The following is a 22,790-nucleotide window of genomic DNA, read 5'->3' as shown; positions in this document are numbered from 1 at the left end:
CATGATGTTTTAAGAGATGTTCAGTCGGGTGTAATATAATCAATTCCAAGCGTATTTAACCAAGGCCAACTTTCTCGGAATTTTGGCAGTCACTTGTTTTCTTAACACAGCAAATCAAATGTAACTCACTGACGAAGATAACTAAGCTGCCAACTTCATGTACACAATTATCATCTGATGGAAAAATTCCAGGTGTTTCCATGGATACGCTTTTCTTTAGTCTAAAACCGTAGAGGACCATTGAGTCCACCGGTGAGACGGGAATCAGTACAAAATTACTTTATGTTTGAACAGTTGTTGTAGGTAATTTTTACTCTTACTTTTACAAGTTTTTATGCTGTTTTTATATTTATTATTATATTTCTTATATATATATTTTTTTGTGGCATAATTGAATTACCTTAATGTCAGTGCTCTGGGGCGGCCATTACAAGACGTCGTCTATAAAACTTTCTCTTTTCTCTAAATTGTATTTATTTTTTTATAGGTTACATTATTGTGCCATCTGTATGTAGTAGAATTTTTTTTGTACATTGTATACTTTTAACTTCAAGCATTGTATACATGTCCTCCTGCTTACCTCTTTCTTCGTATCTTTCCTAAATCAATGTCAGTCTTAACCATTGGCTGACTAAATGCCTCCATACACATTAGAAAAAGTAGTCTGCACCTGCTGATTTTGGCAGAACCGGCCGACTGTGTAATGTGTATGGGGGTCTCCTGACTCTACGCCAACAGATAATGCCGACCAATGGTCTGGCATGTTCGATTTTAACAGCCCAAGTCATTTGTTCTTGAAGAGAGAGTTACCTCTGACAGTGACTAACCCCCTTCTTTTTCAATTTAGAGCACACCAACTCAGCTGTATGTTCATGTGTATGGAGGGAACGGGAGAGCTGGGCATTGGCTGAAACAACAGCTGACCATGAGCTATACCATGTGTATGCGTACCTTAAAGAGGTATTCCGGCTTTATACATCTTCGGATAGGGGATAAAATGTATGATCGCAGGGGTCCCTGCGATCATACATTTTATCCCCTATCCGAAGGATAGGGGATAAGATATATGAAACCGAAATACCCCTTTAATCTTAGCATTTAGGATAGGACTACATGGTGACATTTGGCTATGCGTAAATTACCTGGAAATGCACAATTTGAGGTTCTATATGGCCTACAAGGTAAAGGTCTTGTCATCCCTCAATAAGAGGTGAAGGTGGATGAGCAACTACAGGCTGAAACTACACAGAATTTTGTTTGTAGTCTATAACCATGGAGACACACAATTCTGTACAGGAGCTATATACAGTATATACAATATAGCTATATACAATTTTAGGATTATTATTTTTTTCAATCAAGTTGCATTTTTTTTCTTAAATTAGATGCACTAGTGCAATAAAAATGATTGCAAAAATCTGCACACCCCTTCTGAAGACTGCAACAATGACACTATGTACAATCTGCTTATACAAGGCATGTAATGGCAACATTGGTCAGTCTGTGCTATATGGGCCTGTTCCACCTTTTACTAATACATAACTTTTCACAAAAACTCTCTTTTTAAAGTAGAACGTCTCGGTAGCCTGCCTCCTTGAAGTTATAAGCGCACATGGTTTGTTTTATACTTCAATGGTTTCAAGCAGATTGTGCACACCAGACTAGGAATGTAGGTAGAATCCCAGAGGAACTGGGGCCAAGGTCTAGGGGTACATAGTGAATAATGATTGTTTAGGGGCAGTTCACACAGGTCGGATGAGCAAATCAATAAAGAAATCAGCTGGGAAATCTGTATAGACTCAAATGTCCCAAATGGCAACTAAGCAGTATTATAGTATAAATACAGTATGGATGAGGGAGAGAGTAAACATTTTTAGTTTCAAACTCCTAAAGGCCAAACAATGGGGGGTTAAGAGATTGGCAGAAGGGACCCATTTACTGATGTTGCACATCATGAGGTAGCTGGAGTCTCCATTCCCATAGGACCCATTTCAGCTTTAGGACTATGTTCACATACTGTTTTTTTGGTTTTTTTTACCAGCTATTTTTGGTAGCTACACAAAAATTTTCAATTTCTGTTAAAAGAAAAAAAAAAAAAAAAGTGTTATAGAAACTGGTTTAAAAATCATTATCAATTTTGAAATCAATTTCTTTTTGAATTTGACGGCAGATTTTTTACCATTTTAACCAAAGATAGGCAAAAATAATGACCGGGGTTTCTAATGTTCAAATTAAGATTTTTTTTTATTACACATGTGCATTAAGAGCTATTTTTTATAGACATTAATAAAACATATAAGTAGAGAAAATGCAGCCGGCTACTGAACCGAAAAACAACACACTTAAAAGGGTACTCCACTGCCCCAGCGTTCGGAACATTTTGTTTCAAGCGCTGGGTGCGGGCTGCGGGTGGAGTCATGATGTCACGGCCACATTCCTTGTGACGTCACACAAGGACCCCTCAATGCAAATCCCATAGACTTGCATTGAGGGGGCGTAGCATGACATCACAAGGGCTTGGCTGTGGCATCACGATGACTGCACCCAGTGCTCGGAACAAAATGTTCCGAACGCTGGGGCAGTGAAGTACCCCTTTAAAGGGGTACTCCGGTGAAAACCTTTTTTCTGTTAAATCAACTGGTGGCAGAAAGTTAAACATTTGTAAATTACTTCTATTAAAAAATCTTAATCCTTCCAGTACTTAATAGCTGCTGAATGCTACAGAGGAAATTCCTTTCTTTTTGTAACACTGATGGCATCACGAGCACAGTACTCTCTGCTGACATCTCTGTCCATTTTAGCAACCGTGCATAGCAGATTTATGCTAAGGGCAGCATGGTGGCTCAGTGGTTAGCACTGCTGCCTTGCAGTGCTGGGGCCTTGGGTTCAAATCCCACTAAGGACAACACTAAATAAAGTGTTATTATTATTATAATGTCAGCAGAGAGACCTGTGCTCGTGATGTCATCAGAGAGCATTCCAAAAAGAAAAGAATTTCCTCTGTAGTATTGAGCAGCTAATAAGTACAGGAAGGATTAAGATTTATTAATAGAAGTAATTTACAAATATGTTTAACTTTCTGCCACCAGTTGATTTAAAAGAAAAAAGGTTTTCACCAGAGTACCCCTTTAAAGGTATTTTATAGTCCAATAAATGGCAAATTTTACTGTTGTTGAATGTAGGCTAGTAGTTGCTTCTATGGACACCTTGCAAATATTGGCCACCTTAAAAATCTGCAATGACCCAAAATCATGTAGGTCATCTTCTGTTATCATCATTAAAGGGGTACTCCCGTGGAAACTTTTTATTTATGTATTTATTTTTTAAATCAACTGGTGCCAGAAAGTTAAACAGATTTGTAAATAACTTCTATTAAAAAATCTTAATCCTTCCAGTACTTTTTAGGGGCTGTATACTAAAGAGAAATCCAAAAAAGAAATGCATTTCCTCTGATGTCATGACCACGATGCTCTCTGCTGACCTCTGCTGTCCATTTCAGGAACTGTTCAGAGCTGGAGAAAATCCCCATAGCAAACATATGCCACTCTGGACAGTTCCTAAAATGGACAGCAGAGGTCATCAGAGAGCACTGTGGTCATGTCAATGCATTTCTTTTTTGGATTTCTCTATAGTATACAGCCCCTAAAAAGTACTGGAAGGATTAAGATTTTTTAATAGAAGTAATTTACAAATCTTTTTTTACTTTCTGGCACCAGTTGATTTAAAAAAAAAAGTTTTCCACGGGAGTACCCCTTTAACTTTCCATATGACACTGACAAATATATTATGACCGTGGTTCACGTGCTGAGACATTTGGTCGCTTTTCTCCAGTTTTACCATTATCCCAAACTCTTTGTAAGCAGCTTTTCCAGTCACTGTTCTACCCACGTCCTTTTCTGGGCGGTGTGTGTGTGTGTGTGTGTGTGTGTGTGTGTGGGGGGGGATGCTATTTTGGGAAAACAAAAACACCCACTTGTCTTTGTGCGTCTTAATTAACATTATTGCAATACATAATGGAGTTATCACACTGCGAGAGCCTGTGGCATCTATAATATAACAATCCCTCATCTGAAGGAGCTTTCCCTCTGAAAAAAAGATAAATCCTTACTAAATATAAATCTCTCCGCCGCCATCTTGTTTGAAGTTTTAGAAAAAGAATTACGTAGGAGTTGTCAACTAATGTTCCATAAAAATCTATAGCAATTCGGTCTAGTTAGGGAGTCAATTTAAAGCATTCAAGCATTGGGAGGTGTTTGCGTTGTCACCCAGTTTTGCTGAATACTACACTTAGTTTTAGGGTAGGGTCCCACATACTGTATTGAGCAAGTAGTCAATAAAGAAGTGAACAAATAGTAAATAGGGTGGTCCCTGGTGGCTGCTTTCTGCCCCGCCGGCCCCCATGTGTCACGTGTATCTCCCTATGTGTGTGTATAGGGCAGTGCCTTCCATCCCAGTGCTTTACTTCGCTCTGCGGAATGTGTTTGGAAATGCATTGCCATCTTAGCGGACATTCTGCAAAAATTCTGTGAACATAGCCCTAGGCAGAAAGGTGGAAATTGTCTCTTTTGCAGATTCCATTGATCCCATTATACAACTTTACAACTATGCAGCTTTGCTGTCCAGGATTCGGGTAAATGAGGATGACTGGCCAGCCTTAAAGGAGTAGTCCAGTCCTGAAAAATGTATCCCCTATCCTAAGGATTAGGGATAAATTTCAGATCGCGGGGGTCCCCGGCAGCCCCCGGGAAGAGGGCGTGTTGACCACGGCAGCCGACACCCCCTCAATGCAGCACTATTGCAGAGCCGAAGATTGCCAAAGGCAGTGCTCCGGCTCCGCCATAGAGTTGTATTGTAGAGGCCGCAGGGGCCCTGTACAGGAGATCGCGGGGGGCCCCAGCGGTCAGACCCCCTGCAATCTGAAACTTATCCCCTATACATAGGATAGGGGATACGTTTTTCAGGACTGGACTACTCCTTTAAGATGTGTTCAGAAGCCTAAAATTTTGCAGAATGTTTGGCTGGAAAATTTACGGCAGACCGTCCACAAACAGCGGGGGTTGGCAGAACATGCCGGCATTAGGTCGGCTCTGAAATACCATCTCTATAGCCGGCAATGCATTTTTAAGCAGATTTCGCAGAAAAACTTTGACCCAATGCAAAATTCAGAATAAAGAGAATGGAATGGATTTCTAATCTGTGTTGGGAAAAAACAACAACACCTTGTCACGTATGGTGCAGATTCCAATTGAATTCCATAGCACTTTCACAGCTTTCACACAGATTCTGATCCAGAATCTGTGTTAAAAAAAAATAAATAATAAAATTGTGCAAATCAGACCTTGTTATGTAATCATATTGTACTGTATCACTATACATGTTAGTTTGACCCTTGTGAAAGCTGGGTGACGTATCTGTAACGGCATCCATATTTATTTGTCACCATGTGGCTGAACCACAACAAGATATGTTATGGGACAGATCTGAAGAATATCTGGCAGCAGTGAGGAGGAGAATTAACGCTTTCTTCCCCGTCTTTTCTCATCCCTTAAAGGTATTATTAATAATGCTGTATCAGTTAGCGTATCACTGCTATAGCGATGGCACTCTATAGCAGTGGACAAAGTCATATCGGTGACATGTAAGCCGAATCTGCAGGACGTCTTTATTACATAATGCTGCACTCATGAGAAAGTAACATTAATAAGATTTTAAGCAGCACTCGGGTCCCATCAAAGATAATCCCAAATAACCCCCAAAGTGGGATATTTTACCTTGTACTTCATGTAATGATATGATTGATGGTCATGGGGCGACAAGGAATGCTTTTTAAATCCCGGTGGCAACTTTACATTACATAAAAAAGTAAAGAAGGAGATTCCACTTATGTTACATCATTCTGTAGACCTGGACAAAGTGATTGGGTGATATGGAGTCGTTTTCTTACATAACATGTGTATATGTAGACATAGCAGAGCTGAGTTTGACCACTAAACAATACAAACTTGCCATTAAGGGAATACATAGCTTCCATAGAAATAATGGAATGTTATAGTGTACCATATGTATTTTTGAGCATACTTGCAGAAATCCTAAACTTGGTGTGAACTGAGCTATATGTGGTGGCTAACTGGCGTGATGAGTCTGGAATACGGTTTGTGACGCAAGGGTAGCGTTAACTTCCACGCTTCCAAGGGTAGTTGTTTCCTGGGCCAAGCACTGGGGTAATAACGACCATAGATGCAGGGTTATGGAAACCACTAAATATTACTCAGGAACTTGCAAAAATATACAGGAACAGTTCAACAGTTAGTGCAAAGTTCAATGGAGTTTGCTTCAGGGATCACAGTTTCTTTAGGGCACTATCAGACTTGTAGTCCTCGCTGACTGACTAGCTGCTTGCTTGCTGAATTTGGTTTAGACTGATCTGGATTTGATTGTATAGCTTGAATTAAGCTTAGGAGCTGACCAACACTGACTCTACTCTCCACGTAGAAATCCGGAATTAGGGCTTACCGCCATGGTGTGGTTGTAGACTGATGGACCAAAGTTGCCCTAGTCTTTCTATCTCCTGTAATATTCATGTGGTGAGGTACAGGTCCACAGCAGAGGTCTAGAGGTGACCTCTCCTCTACTCCTCATCAGACACTGACTAACTCAGGACTAAGGCAGGACAGTAACCCTGATTGACTGAAGCATGTGATCCCCTTAGCATCCTCCTGCACAAAGAAGTTAACCCCTTAGGGCACAACAATATAAATGTGCATTTACAGTATATCACACAATACAAAAAATTGTACAATTAAATCTGAGTAGTGGGCCCAGAGCAGATATGCTAGGTGACATCCACTTAACAGGTCAGGAAGACAGGTGTGTTTCACACCCGGACACCACAGATAGGCCTCAGGCCTCTATTTTTCTATGCTCTACCTCTGTTTTCCACCAATTTCATAGAGGTGTATACAGTGTTGTATGGAGGCACTATACGGCTAAGGAACCAATATCTAAGGATTTACAATATCCAAGAATATAGACGGAGCACTCACCTCCTCAACACTGCAGCCACATGAATAGGGTCACAGTCCCGTTTGTATAGGTGGCTTCAGGGTGGCATCGACAGGTGGCAAATGGTAACAGGCAGGGGCGGCAGGAGGACATCGGGTGACAGTGTTTCGCGCCGAGCTGGCGCTTTCTTAAGGGCTTGAGAAAGCGCCAGCTTGGCGCGAAACACTGTTGCTCAGTGTCCTTCTGCCGCCCCTGCCGGTTACCATCTGCCACCTGTCAATGAAACCCTGAAGCCACCTATACAAACGGGACTGTAACCCTATTCATCTGGCTGCAGTGTTGAGGAGGTGAGTGCTTCGTCTATATCCTTGGATATTGTATATCGCATATGGACTGTTTTTCTGACGTGAGCTCCTCCCAATTATACAGTTTCACCTGCGGAAGACATCCTGGCTCTAGTTCACACTGGTTATTGCGGTGTGATTTGTGGTATAGCAGTGCCAATGCTGTTACTCTTCTTTGTGAGATTATATCTAAGGATTCCTAGTGCCCCCTGACAGACTTCATGTACTGTACAAAGCTCTTTAAGACTTTAATTGGGCACTGTCACTTAAAAAAAAACTTTTGACATCTTGTCAAAAGTTTTGATCCGTTGGGGTCTGATTGTTCAGACCCCGACCAATCGCTAAAACACTTCCTTTTTTTTTTAGGCACTTTTCTCAATGCAACCTATATTAATACCTCTCACTCTACACAGCCGTTTTGGGGGGGCATTTACCAAGACCAGCATATTCATACGACAGTCTTAGCTAAAGTGGCGCCCTCTCTTCAATGCCAGCTCTAAGCCACTTTTGTGCAGGCCAAGCCCACTTGGCTACATGTAGCACCCCCTGTCCACCCACTTGTTGACCGCCACACAGATCCAACGACAAACAGTTGAAATTTTTTTCCTCAGTGGATCTGTGCCATTGAAATGTCGCCATTATTTTGCGCACAATTCATTGCTGGAAAAAAGCCCCATTGATTCATTGGGACTTTGCTTGGGGATTCCGCCCCCCAAAAAATGATCAAGGTAAAACTTGGATCCACGACGGAAATTCCATAATGGAGATACCTCTGCGTGAGCTAAGCAGCAGCCTCCTATTGAAAGCAATGGAAGATTGCCGCAAGCTGAATCCATACTGAATTTCCATAGTGTGAACATACCTTTATGGTAAGATTCTCTTTGTTGCCCATAGCAACCAATCACAGCTAAGCTTTTACCAGAGTCATATGACAAATTAAAGCTGAGCTGTGATTGGTTGCTATGGGCAACAAAGAGAATCTTACTTTTGAACACCATAAATAAGAAGTATTATGGGGGAGATTTATCAAAACCTGTCCAAAGGAAAAGTGGTGCAGTTGCCCATAGCAACCAATCAGATTGCTTTGTTTACTTTTCAAAGGCCTTTTAAAAAATGAAAGAAGCAATCTGATTGGTTGCTATGGGCAACTGGGCAACTCTTCCTCTGCACAGGTTTTGATAAATCTCCACCAATGTCCGTATTTTGAATACCCATACGCTCATTTGAACCTATGGTCCTGTTTTGTGGCCCTTATACAGAAGCGGAAATGCCTATATATTACGTCCACCAGAGGTTGGCCTAAATGCCCAGTATTAGTAGCAGTGGACTGTAACAGTATTGTTCATAGAGAGTACACAGGTCTAAAACATGATACTTTTGTAGTACAGGCACCGTTTTAGGCTTCCAGCCTAGAAAAAGAGCATAGTTACCATAGTAACCATTCACATCATGAAAACGACAATCTCATTGGTCGCCGAGGGCAACTTTTGAGAAATCTATGCACAAGTCCCATTGTCACTTTACACTCCACACCATCACCTTTCCATCCCTCCAATTGTTTTCACTGTCATTATTTTAGCTTTATTTTACTTTATTTGCACTTTAGACCACAGAAATGTTAGGGAAGTGAATTTCTGGCCAACAGGATAATGTCCAGACGATTAGTCACAGAGCGTTGATTTCCTTAAAATAAAAGAGCCGTCTACTCTTTCATGATTTCATGATACAGAGGTAGAGGAGGCTGCAGCCTATTCACTATTGTACCAGAACACACGTGGGCGCTGCTTAGAAAAATAGACAAATTAAGTATATTTTTGAAAAAATCTTACTTTTTTTTTTTTTTTACGCATTTCAAAATGCATCTGAACTGCAGATTCATCTAGAAGATGCCCATAATATTACTGTACAGAAATAGGGATGCAACACTGATTACATACTGAATATATTTAATCCATAAACGTCTTTATTTTGGGTCAATATTACGGATCTGTTCCCATAAATTTGTGTTGAACAGGTCTAAGGTTGTGGCTTTACAGAGTCTCTATTTTTACTGCACTCATTACTCTATGGAGGCTCAGGGGGCATTATTACTGCATAAGGGCACTGTGGGGCATTATTACTGCATGGAGGCAAAGGAGGCATTATTACTGCATGAAGGCACAGAGGGCATTATTAAGGCATCAAGGCACTGTGGGACATTATTACTGCATGAAGGCACTGTGGGGCATTATTACTGCATGAAGGCACTGTGGGGCATTATTACTGCATAAGGGCACTGTGGGGCATTATTACTGCATGGAGGCAAAGGAGGCATTATTACTGCATGAAGGCACAGAGGGCATTATTAAGGCATCAAGGCACTGTGGGACATTATTACTGCATGAAGGCACAGTGGGCATTATTACTGCATGGAGGCACAGAGGGCATTATTAAGGCATCAAGGCACTGTGGGACATTATTACTACATGGAGGCAAAGGAGGCATTATTACTGCATGAAGGCACAGAGGGCATTATTACTGCATGAAGGCACAGAGGTCATTATTACTGCATGAAGGCACTGTGGGGCATTATTACTGCATGAAGGCACTGTGGGGCATTATTACTGCATGAAGGCACTGTGGGGCATTATTACTGCATGAAGGCACTGTGGGGCATTATTACTGCATGGAGGCAAAGGAGGCATTATTACTGCATGAAGGCACAGAGGGCATTATTATTGCATGAAGGCACTGTGGGACATTATTACTGCATGAAGGCACAGGGGGCATTGTTACTGCATGGAGGCACAGAGGGCATTATTACTGCATGAAGGCACTGTGGGGCATTATTACTGCATGAAGGCACAGGGGGCATTGTTACTGCATGGAGGCACAGAGGGCATTATTATTGCATGAAGGCACTGGGGGTATTATTACTGCATTGAGACACTGGGGGCATTATTACTGCATGAAGGCACTGGGGGCTGTATTACTGCATGGAGGCACAGAGGCATTATTATTGCATGAAGGCACAGAGAACATTATTACTGTATAGAGGCAAAGGAGGCATTATTACTGCATGAAGGTACAGCAGCATTATTACTACATGGAGGCACAGCAGCATTATTACTGCATGGAGGCACAGGGGTCATTATTACTGCATGGAGGCACGGAGGCATTATTACTGCTTGGAGGCACAGGGGGCATTATTACTGCATGGAGGCACAGGGGGCATTATTACTGCATGGAGGCACAGAGACATTATTACTGCATGGAGGCACAAAGACATTATTACTGCATGGAGGCACAGAGACATTATTACTGCATGGAGGCACAAAGACATTATTACTGCATGGAGGCACAGGGGGCATTATTACTGCATGGAGGCACAGAGACATTATTACTGCATGGAGGCACAAAGATATTATTACTGCATGGAGGCACAGGGGGCATTATTACTTCAAGGAGGCACAGGGGGCATTATTACTGCATGGAGGACATTATTCCTGCATGGTGAAATGGAGCATTATTCATGAAACATGCAAAGTAAAATTGTGTAAGCATTCGAACGCCACCTTCTAGTTTCCCACAGACATCTTGCTAGTGGTCTGCTGCAAAAAATACCCTTCAAAAAAGAGGGGGACATGGGGGTGACAACATTTGCTACCACACCAGGTGACATGAACCCTAGTCACACCACTCATGTTGACATTTGCGACATGTAATTTGTGCTTGTGCACCTGCTTTAGAGTGGAACTTTAAGAAATAATTTAACTTTTTCTATTATTTTTTGTTTTTACTGCAGCCGGATAATTGCAAAAAGCAGAAAAAATTTATATGCGAGTAAAAAATCATCTTTTTTTGCAACAAGGGAAAAAGAACCAAAAAAACTCCACTAAAAACTAAATGAAATTGGCCATCAGCCCACGCCACATGTGAATAGAAACTGTTTATTATATTTAGTGTTCTTATCCTTTGATTTTCAAATGACATTCTTTTATGTTTTTACATCACAGTGTGTCCTACAAGTGACTCAATGGGAAAGAAATGTGGTGTAAAAAAATTTTTGTTAGTGGTATGGCAACCAGCTGCACCAACCCTATAAATTTATGTTCATTTGTGATGTTTTCACTACAGTTTTGGGTGTTTTTTTACAAAATTGTACAAAAATAGAAAAAAAAAGTGGGGAGCCCTGTGCAGAGAAAAGTTGACCAATAAGATTGCATGTTTAGTTTTTTAAAAGGCCTTAAAAAAAATCAAAGAAGCAACCTCATTGGTTGCTATGGGCAACTGGTCAACTTTTCTTTTGCACAGGTCTTGATAAAATTTTCCCCAAAAAATAGGTGGCCATAAATGCATCGAAAATGCCACACGTGGACATAAAAAGTAGTAAGTTAGACATCATAGCAAATCCTTCATAAGATCTCACAACATGTCTATTCACCATGACACATTCATGGATGCTTATGGCTAGCTAAAAATATCCCCCAATAAAAATTTTGTCTCACAATGGCAAAGAATTTAGAAAATTTTGCCAAAAGAGCCAGGACTCCGTACATAAAAATATCTTAGATGCATAAGGCACAGGTATGGGCGCCATATTTTTATTCCAAATCATGGCATTTCCCCACCGCAGACGCTTTGTCTATTTAAATCTCCATCCAAAAATGTCTTCCATATGCGATTCTAGCAAGTCGAATCCGCACAGAGATTCATTAGCCTACGCGTATGAGGTAGTGACATTGCGCTGTTGTGATATGCGTTCCTATAAAGAATTAATCGTTTCTATGTGTTCATTGCTGCAATAGGGAAATATTTTATTTTTAACCTTTTCATGCCGGCCAAAGCCTCCCGGACGCTCGCGACTTGCTGCCAAGTGCCTTACCGCCTTCCCCCCCAGGTGCTGAACTGGTTAATGTTGCAGATGTCTTTTTATTGGTAGAATTTTCCCCTTCATTTTGCTGTGACAAGCGAATGTCAGAGTAGGCAGCCTGCCAATTCTGTGATCTGCTGCCTGCTTCAAAATGGAGGCAGGAGGGTATCCATTTTCATCACCGAGATGACAGCGCCTCAGTCTTTCTGGCCATCTGGAAAGGAACGTTCTAAAAAGGGGGATAAAAAAAAGAATGTGAACAAAACAAAACAGAACTTAAAAAAAATAAAAAATAAAACAAAAATATATTTTTGTATGTTTTTTCCCCTTCCAAACAGAAGAAACAGTATGAACGTTGACCCTTTGTTGTATGGTGGGATGTTTACATACGGTATAAACAAGACATAAATGTGCTATTCAGATTTAGAAGATGCTACAGAATTCTTTGTGTTTGCTGGAAGTAGAAAGAAAATCTGTTTCCTTGACGAGCTTTAATGTGGCGGCACGCATGTAAAAAAATGATCTAAAAAAATATATAAATAAATTGTAAAAAAAATTCTCCCAACACACACCCTGCATGTTGGTGGTCTTCACCAGAACCAGGTTCTGATGTCTTATTTCGTGGGTCTACTGTGCAAGTGATATGGTACTTATTATATTTTCTTCAATTGTTCCGTTTGTTCCACCAGTTCCTGGAACTAAGTATTTGGTAGGGAGACGTGATGAATGCATTGCTTTATTGGATACATGGGAGTAGACTGGAAAAGAAAATAGAATAAAATCTAACCCAGAAATAAGCCACTCTTATACGGCGCTAATACCAAATGATTAAACAGATATGAAAGATTGAATTGTTCCGGTAGCCTACACAAAAACGTTGAGGCGGTTATGAGGTAGTGTTTATGAGAATTCCGCCTGTTGGTGGTTTTTTTATGATTATTGGTCATGAACTTAGCAAGGAACAATATAATGTGCATTAAAATGAAGAAAAAAGTTGGGAATTAAAGGGCAACTCCATTCACTGTTGATAGATAAATGATGCAGTAAACATAAGTTATATAGGGCAGAAATAGTAAAAAAAAAAAAAAAAAAAATCGTCTTGTTAAATACCCTTTTAAATTTTAAATGTTACTCATTTGGTGTTGTAAAGCATCTATATGAGCTGCAAAGGGGATTCTGAAAGGAAGAGCGACCGACCCCCTCTGTACAAGAATATGACCACTGTAATACTGACCCCACCCCCCACCCCCGTACTAAGATATAATGCTATATTACTGCCTCTTATGCACAAGAATATAACTACTGTAATACTGACCCTCTGTACAAGAACATAACTACTATAATACTGCTCCTATGTACAAGAATATAAATACTATAATACTGCCCCTTTGTACAAGAATATAAATACTGTAATACTGACCCCTCTGTACTAGGATATAGTTACAATATTACTGCCTCTTATGTACAAGAATATAACAACTATCATACTGCCACTATGTAATACTGCCTCCTACATACATGAATATAACTACTATACTATAGCCTCCTCTGTACAAAATTATAACTACTATAATACTGTCTCCTATGTACAAGAATATAACTATAATACTACCTCCTATATACAAGAATATAACTACTATATTGCCCCTATGTACAAGAATATAATTACTATAATACTGCTCCTATATACAAGAATATAACTACTATAATACTGCTCCTATATACAAGAATATAACTACTATAATACTGCCTCTTATATACAAGAATATAACTACTATAATACTGCTCCTATCTACAAGAATATAACTACTATAATACTGCCTCTTATATACAAGAATATAACTACTATAATACTGCTCCTATATACAAGAATATAACTACTATAATACTGCCTCCTATGTACAAGAATATAACTACTATAATACTGCTCCTATATACAAGAATATAACTACTATAATACTGCCTCCTATGTACAAGAATATAAATACTATAATACTGCTCCTATATACAAGAATATAACTAATATAATACTGCTTCCTATATACAAGAATATAACTACTATAATACTGCTCCTATGTACAAGAATATAACTGCTATAATACTGCCTCCAATGTACAAGAATATAACTACTATAATACTGCTCCTATGTACAAGAATATAACTACTATAATACTGCCCCCTATATACAAGAATATAACTACTATAATACTGCTCCTATGTGCAAGAATATAACTACTATAATACTGCTCCTGTATACAAGAATATAACTACTATAATACTGCCTCCTATATACAAGAATATAACTACTATAATACTGCTCCTATGTGCAAGAATATAACTACTATAATACTGCTCCTGTATACAAGAATATAACTACTATAATACTGCTCGTATATACAAGAATATAACTACTATAATACTGCTCCTAGATACAAGAATATGCCTACTATAATACTGCCTCCTATATACAAGAATATAACTACTATAATACTACCCATATGTACAATAATGTAACCACTATAATACTGCTCCTATGTACAGTAATGTGACTACTATAATACTGCCTTCTATATACAAGAATATAACTACTATAATACTGCTCCTATATACAAGAATAGAACTACTATAATACTGCTCCTATGTACAATAATGTAAAGACAGTGCAGCGGGTAGATGCCTTGGTAGATGCCATCATCTTATTCATTAGGTTGGATCTGCCCATGGGAACTACATTATGAAATGGCTGTGGCCCTAAACACTAGGGGAGATTTATCAAAACCTGTGCAAAGGAAAAGTTGCCCAGTTGCCCATAGCAACCAATAAGATTGCTTCTTTCATTTTGCACATGAAAGAAAATGAAAGAAGCGATCTGATTGGTTGCTATGGGCAACTTCGCAACTTTTCCTCTGGGCAGGTTTTGATAAATCTCCCACTAGCCTTTTTGTCTTTTGTGGCAAAACCTAGTACCATAATGTGGGGCCCATCTTCATCATGTTACTTCTGTATACGCTACTGATGATTTATGTGATAATTCAGACAGACTTCTTTAAATATGCTGTTTATGTCTTTACTTGCAGGTTTATGCCCCATCAGCAAGCACTGCCGACTACAATAGGGATTCACCAGGTTACCCATCCTCGAAGCCAGCAGCCAGCACTTTCCCTAGTTCCTTCTTCATGCAAGGTAAAGCATTGTCAACATTATCTGTATTCTTTATACAGTGTATCCTATATATAGCACCAACGCAGTACATAGAATGTAACACTTGTATCCATAACTAACCCCACTCTACTATTTCTAGGGACATTATACAGTATAATAAAAGGTTCCACAACATTTTAGTATACTTTTTTTTAAGGGGTATTCCAGGATTTTTTTTTATTTATTTGACTATGCTACAGGGGCTGTAAAGTTAGTGTAGTTCATAATATAGTGTCTGTACCTGTGTGTGACGGTTTTCTCTCAATTCTTCTGTGATTTTCACCCCACTATTTATTTTTAACAGCATACAAAATGACTGTTGTCTCGGATTTTTCCCAGCTTGCAATGCGGCCAAGACCTGACATCACTAGTCAGCTGATGACAGGGAGCCTGTCTGCTTCAATGGGTGGGAGAGAGATCAATCTGCAACTAATGCAACAGCTGTAGGCACCCTGATTGAAAACCATAGGTCTCTTGAATAAATGCAGCTAATTTATATTTCAATGGGTGGGGTGGCTGATGTGTGGGAGGAAGAGAAATGGAATTGTGGGATTTGTAGTCAAAAAAAGAAAAGTCAAACAGGAAATACAAGTTCACAAAAAGCTAGCCACAGTATTACGGTAATCTCATGACATAGCCATTTAGCCCCAAGACAAGCGCAGATGTAAAATAATCCTATTGATGTCAATGTTTTTTTTGTTTAGTTTTTTTACAATCCTTTATCACCTGTTTGCTCCTGTTTCCTTCCTGTTCCATTTTTTTTCTCCTGTCAAAAATAACGGATATAAAAAATTTAGCATTGAAGTCTATGGCAAACGGATGAGCATATAATGTCATCCGTTTGCACACGGTTTTTAATATCCATTTTTGAACCGTTATTACTTCTGAGCATGCTCAGAAGGAGTTAAATCAGCAAACTCTTGCTGTGCTGCGGGATTACTACTACTCCCATCATGGAACAGACTTGTTTCCTTGATGGGAGTAGTAGTTTCCAGGTTGCGGGAGTCTGGGGAGGCTAGATTAATGCTTGTACTATTACCCCCATTATGGAACAGAGTCTGTTCCATGTTGGGGGTAGTAGTACAGGGGCTGAGGGATTGATCACACCGGGTCTTACGTCTGAGACCCGATGCGATCAGAAGTTATTAACCAGGGGAGCGGGCGGCATTCTCTGCAACCCTGCAATGTAGATCGCTTGTGTGTTTTACTTTCATTTTCAAATACCCTGCCAGGAGCCCTGAATGGCTCCTCGGTGCCGGCCATTCAGGGCTCCCAGCGGTGTATTTAAAAATGAAAGTAAAACACACACACGATCTACATCGCAGGGTTGCAGAGCATGCCGCCAGCTCCCCTGGTTAATAACTTCTGATCGCATTGGGTCTCAGAAGTGAGACTCGGTGCGATCAATCCCTCAGCCCCTGTACTACTACCCCCAACATGGAACATACTTTGTTCCATGATGGGGGTAGTAGTACAAGCACTAATCTAACCTCCCAGCCACCTGCAGACTCCCGCAGCCAGGGAACTACTACTCCCATTATGAAAAGAAGTCTGTTACATGATGGGAGTAGTAGTACACCTGTACAATTACTTGTTAACACAAATAGCCAATCAGCCACTCGCATGGCAGCAACTCTATGCATATATGTAAGTAGACATGGTCAAGAATACTTACTGAAGTTCAAACCGAGCATCAGAATAAGGGAAGACGGGCTGGTCTGAGTAATAAAAAATTAAGACTGCTGATCTACTGGGACATTCACACACAACCATCCCAAAGGTTTACAGAGAATGTCAGAAAAAGAGAAAATACAGTGAGCGGCAGTTGTGTGGAGAAAAGTGCCTTGTTGATGTCAGAGAAGAATTGGCAGACTGGTACGAGATGACAGAAATATAACAGTATTTCAAATAACAACTTGTTACAACCAAGGTCTGCAGAATATAATCTCTGAATGTACTAGATGTCCAACCTTGAAACAGATGGGCTACAGCAGCAGAAGACCACACCGGGGGCCACTCCTGTCAGTTGAGAAGAGAAAATGGAGGCTACAATTCACACAGGCACCAAAATTTTACAATGGAAGAATGTTGTCTTGTCTGAGGAGTTTCGATTCCAGCTGTGACATTCAGATGGCAGGGTCAAAATTTGGCGTAAAGAACAAGAACACACACACGATCTAGGCTGTGGTGTTTATACCATGATCAGGTAGGCTGTGGTGTTTATACCATGATCAATTAGTATATCCTGCATTGTATCATCGGTTCAGGCTGGTGGTGTAATGCTGTGGGGGACATTTTCTGGGAACACTTTGGGCCTCTTAGTACCAATTGATCATGGTATAAACACCACAGCCTACCTGAGTATTGTTACTGACCATGTCCATCCCTTTACGACCACAGTGGACCCATCTTCTGATGATACTTCCAGCAGGATAATGCCCCATGTCACATGACATCATCTCATACAGGAGAATGAGGTCACTGGACTCCAATGGCCTCCACAGTCACCAGATCTCATCCAATAGATCACCGCTGGGATGTGATGGAAACGGAGATTCTCATCATGGATGTACAGCCGACAAATCTACAGCAACTGTGCGATGTCATCATGTCCATATGGAGGAACTGTGTGATGTCATCATGTCCATATGGAGGAACTGTGTGATGTCATCATGTCCATATAGAGGAACTGTGTGATGTCATCATGTCCATATGGAGGAACTGTGTGATGTCATCATGTCCATATGGAGGAACTGTGTGATGTCATCATGTCCATATGGAGGAACTGTGTGATGTCATCATGTCCATATGGAGGAACTGTGTGATGTCATCATGTCCATATAGAGGAACTGTGTGATGTCATCATGTCCATATGGAGGAACTGTTCGATGTCATCATGTCCATATGGAGGAACTGTGTGATGTCATCATGTCCATATGGAGGAACTGTGTGATGTCATCATGTCCATATGGAGGAACTGTGTGATGTCATCATGTCTATATGGAGGAACTGTGTGATGTCATCATGTCCATATGGAGGAACTGTGTGATGTCATCATGTCCATATGGAGGAACTGTGTGATGTCATCATGTCTATATGGAGGAACTGTGTGATGTCATCATGTCTATATGGAGGAACTGTGTGATGTCATCATATCCATATGGAGGAACTGTGTGATTTCATCATGTCTATATGGAGGAACTGTGTGATGTCATCATGTCCATATAGAGGAACTGTGTGATGTCATCATGTCCATATGGAGGAACTGTGTGATGTCATCATGTCCATATGGAGGAACTGTGTGATGTCATCATGTCTATATGGAGGAACTGTGTGATGTCATCATGTCCATATAGAGGAACTGTGTGATGTCATCATGTCCATATGGAGGAACTGTGTGATGTCATCATGTCCATATGGAGGAACTGTGTGATGTCATCATGTCCATATGGAGGAACTGTGTGATGTAATCATGTCCATATGGAGGAACTGTGTGATGTCATCATGTCCATATGGAGGAACTGTGTGATGTCATCATGTCCATATGGAGGAACTGTGTGATGTCATCATGTCCATATGGAGGAACTGTGTGATGTCATCATGTCCATATGGAGGAACTGTGCGATGTCATCATGTCCATATGGAGGAACTGTGTGATGTCATCATGTCCATATGGAGGAACTGTGTGATGTCATCATGTCCATATAGAGGAACTGTGTGATGTCATCATGTCCATATGGAGGAACTGTGTGATGTCATCATGTCCATATGGAGGAACTGTGTGATGTCATCATGTCCATATGGAGGAACTGTGTGATGTCATCATGTCCATATGGAGGAACTGTGTGATGTCATCATGTCCATATAGAGGAACTGTGTGATGTCATCATGTCCATATGGAGGAACTGTTCGATGTCATCATGTCCATATGGAGGAACTGTGTGATGTCATCATGTCCATATGGAGGAACTGTGTGATGTCATCATGTCCATATGGAGGAACTGTGTGATGTCATCATGTCTATATGGAGGAACTGTGTGATGTCATCATGTCCATATGGAGGAACTGTGTGATGTCATCATGTCCATATGGAGGAACTGTGTGATGTCATCATGTCTATATGGAGGAACTGTGTGATGTCATCATGTCTATATGGAGGAACTGTGTGATGTCATCATATCCATATGGAGGAACTGTGTGATTTCATCATGTCTATATGGAGGAACTGTGTGATGTCATCATGTCCATATAGAGGAACTGTGTGATGTCATCATGTCCATATGGAGGAACTGTGTGATGTCATCATGTCCATATGGAGGAACTGTGTGATGTCATCATGTCTATATGGAGGAACTGTGTGATGTCATCATGTCCATATAGAGGAACTGTGTGATGTCATCATGTCCATATGGAGGAACTGTGTGATGTCATCATGTCCATATGGAGGAACTGTGTGATGTCATCATGTCCATATGGAGGAACTGTGTGATGTCATCATGTCCATATGGAGGAACTGTGTGATGTCATCATGTCTATATGGAGGAACTGTGTGATGTCATCATGTCTATATGGAGGAACTGTGTGATGTCATCATGTCCATATGGAGGAACTGTGTGATGTCATCATGTCCATATGGAGGAACTGTGTGATGTCATCATGTCCATATGGAGGAACTGTGTGATGTCATCATGTCCATATGGAGGAACTGTGTGATGTCATCATGTCTATATGGAGGAACTGTGTGATGTCATCATGTCCATATGGAGGAACTGTGTGATGTCATCATGTCTATATGGAGGAACTGTGTGATGTCATCATGTCTATATGGAGGAACTGTGTGATGTCATCATGTCCATATGGAGGAACTGTGTGATGTCATCATGTCCATATAGAGGAACTGTGTGATGTCATCATGTCCATATGGAGGAACTGTGTGATGTCATCATGTCCGTATGGAGGAACTGTGTGATGTCATGCTGGGAGTTGTAGTTTTCCAACAGCTGGAAGCACAATATTTTGAAAACACTGTACTAAGGGCTTGTTTTCCATGCAAGATCCACATATGAAATCCATACAGATTTACAAGCGGATTTGGTGTGCATGTTGGGAATTGTAGTTTTGCAACAGCTGGAGGCACACTGTTTGGTAAACAGAGAAGAGGATGACTTCATGGTATATAATGCTGATGTTATTGTCAGATGCTGCACTTCGGTATAGGGCAGCTCACAGACCTTGCTGTAGTGTCTGCTGTAGCGTATATATACACTGAATTTGTTTTTCTTCTATCCTTTGTTCTATACCGTTACATTGTCTCCTTTTCACTTCCACAGCTACACATTCTATGCATTTCTCATTCTCCTATAAGTGTTTTCTCATTGTTGCCTGTCGTCTATTTTTAGATGGTCACCATAGCAGTGACCCTTGGAGTTCGAGTGGAATGAACCAAACTGGGTATGGAGGGATGTTGGGCAACTCTTCTCATATTCCACAGTCAAGCAGCTACTGCAACTTGCATCCACATGACCGTTTGGTAAGCGGATTTTATCCTAATATCGCGTCAATTCCTAATTTTGTTCTGACAATCTTCCTGGTTAGGGGTTTGTTTACACGGCGCAATTTCATAGCAGAAATTCTGCTGCAGCAGAGTCCCATTGATTTTAAAGGGAAACTGCTGCACTGTGCCCATGGCTGAATGTTTCTCATGCGGAAATACCGATTCTGGTGTCTGCAGAAACATTGAACCATTTCAATTTTTCTGCGGATTCCGCTTGGAAATGCATTGCCGTCTACGTGTTTTTTGGACAGACATGCCGGACATTTTTGGATGTGTTAACAGAGCCTTATACTGCAGCACTGCTTCTTCAAATTGGCCATATACACTAAACTCCAGCACAAACTCACAAACTCAGTGTATTGATAGATAAATAGATTTTCATGGAAGCACAATTCAAGAGCGAGAGATATGGAATGAAAAGATGGATGGATAGATAGATAGGATAAATAGATAAGAAAGATAGATAGATATAGATAGATATGAGATAAATATGAGATAGATAGATGGATAGATATGAGATAGATAGATATGAGATAGATATATAGATAGATAGATAGATATGAGATAGATAGATAGATATGAGATAGATAGATAGATAGATAGATATATGAGATAGATAGATAGATAGATATATGAGATAGATAGATATATAGATAGATAGATATGAGATAGATAAATAAGAGATAGATAGATATGAGATAGATAGATATAAGGTAGATTGATAGATAGACAGATATGAGATAGATAGATATGAGATAGATAGATATGAGATAGATAGATAGATAGATAGATAGATAGATAGATAGATAGATAGATTGATAGATATAGATAGATAGATAGATAGATATGAGCTAGATGGATAGATAGATAAATAGATATGAGATAGATAGATAGATATGAGATAGATAGATAGATAGATAGATAGATAGATAGATATAAGATAGATTAATAGACAGATATGAGAGATAGATAGATAGATAGATATGAGATAGATAGATATGAGATAGATAGATAGATAGATAGATATGAGATAGGTAAATAGATAGATATGAGATAGATAGATAGATATGAGATAGATAGATATGAGATAGATAGATTGATAGATATAGAGAGATAGATAGATAGATATGAGCTAGATGGATAAATAGATAAATAGATATGAGATAGATAGATAGATATGAGATAGATATGAGATAGATAGATAGATATTAGATAGATTGATAGACAGATATGAGAGATAGATAGATAGATATGAGATAGATAGATATGAGATAGATAGATAGATATGAGATAGATAGATAGATAGATAGATAGATATGAGATAGATAGATAGATATGAGATAGATAGATAGATAGATATGAGATAGATAGATAGATAGATATGAGATAGATAGATAGATAGATATGAGATAGATTGATAGACAGATATGAGAGATAGATAGATAGATAGATATGAGATAGATAGATATGAGATAGATAAATATGAGATAGATAGATAGATAGATATGAGATAGGTAAATAGATAGATATGAGATAGATAGATAGATAGATAAATATGAGATAGGTAAATAGATATGAGATAGATAGATATGAGATAGATAGATATGAGATAGATATATATGATATAGATAGATATGAGATAGATAGATAGATATGAGATAGATATATATGATATAGATAGATATGAGATAGATAGATAGATATGAGATAGGTAAATAGATACTACCCTCCCTACCCTCCCATACAGAGGTAATATACGGAAGATCTAGATTATTTTGCAGATGCCATAAAATGTGTTAATCCCTTAATATATGACGCCCTTTGGTATCGGTCCGGA

The 22,790-nt window shown here is 39.7% G+C and overlaps 1 protein-coding gene across 1 annotated transcript in view; it reads left to right on the top strand.

Moving 5' to 3' along the window:
- TCF4 (transcription factor 4) overlaps positions 1-22,790 on the top strand; it is a gene marked incomplete in the record, with an annotated part of 501,923 nt that overhangs the window by 415,010 nt on the left and 64,123 nt on the right. Inside the window, 2 exon segments of the mRNA XM_056544897.1 lie at positions 15,276-15,381; positions 20,799-20,929. Of these exon segments, the coding sequence (XP_056400872.1) occupies positions 15,276-15,381; positions 20,799-20,929 (237 nt within the window).

Source organism: Hyla sarda, chromosome 1 (assembly GCF_029499605.1).
Source record: "Hyla sarda isolate aHylSar1 chromosome 1, aHylSar1.hap1, whole genome shotgun sequence".
NCBI lineage: Eukaryota > Metazoa > Chordata > Amphibia > Anura > Hylidae > Hyla > Hyla sarda.
Note: the sequence above shows the minus strand (reverse complement) of the source record. Positions and strands in the feature narration are given on the sequence as shown.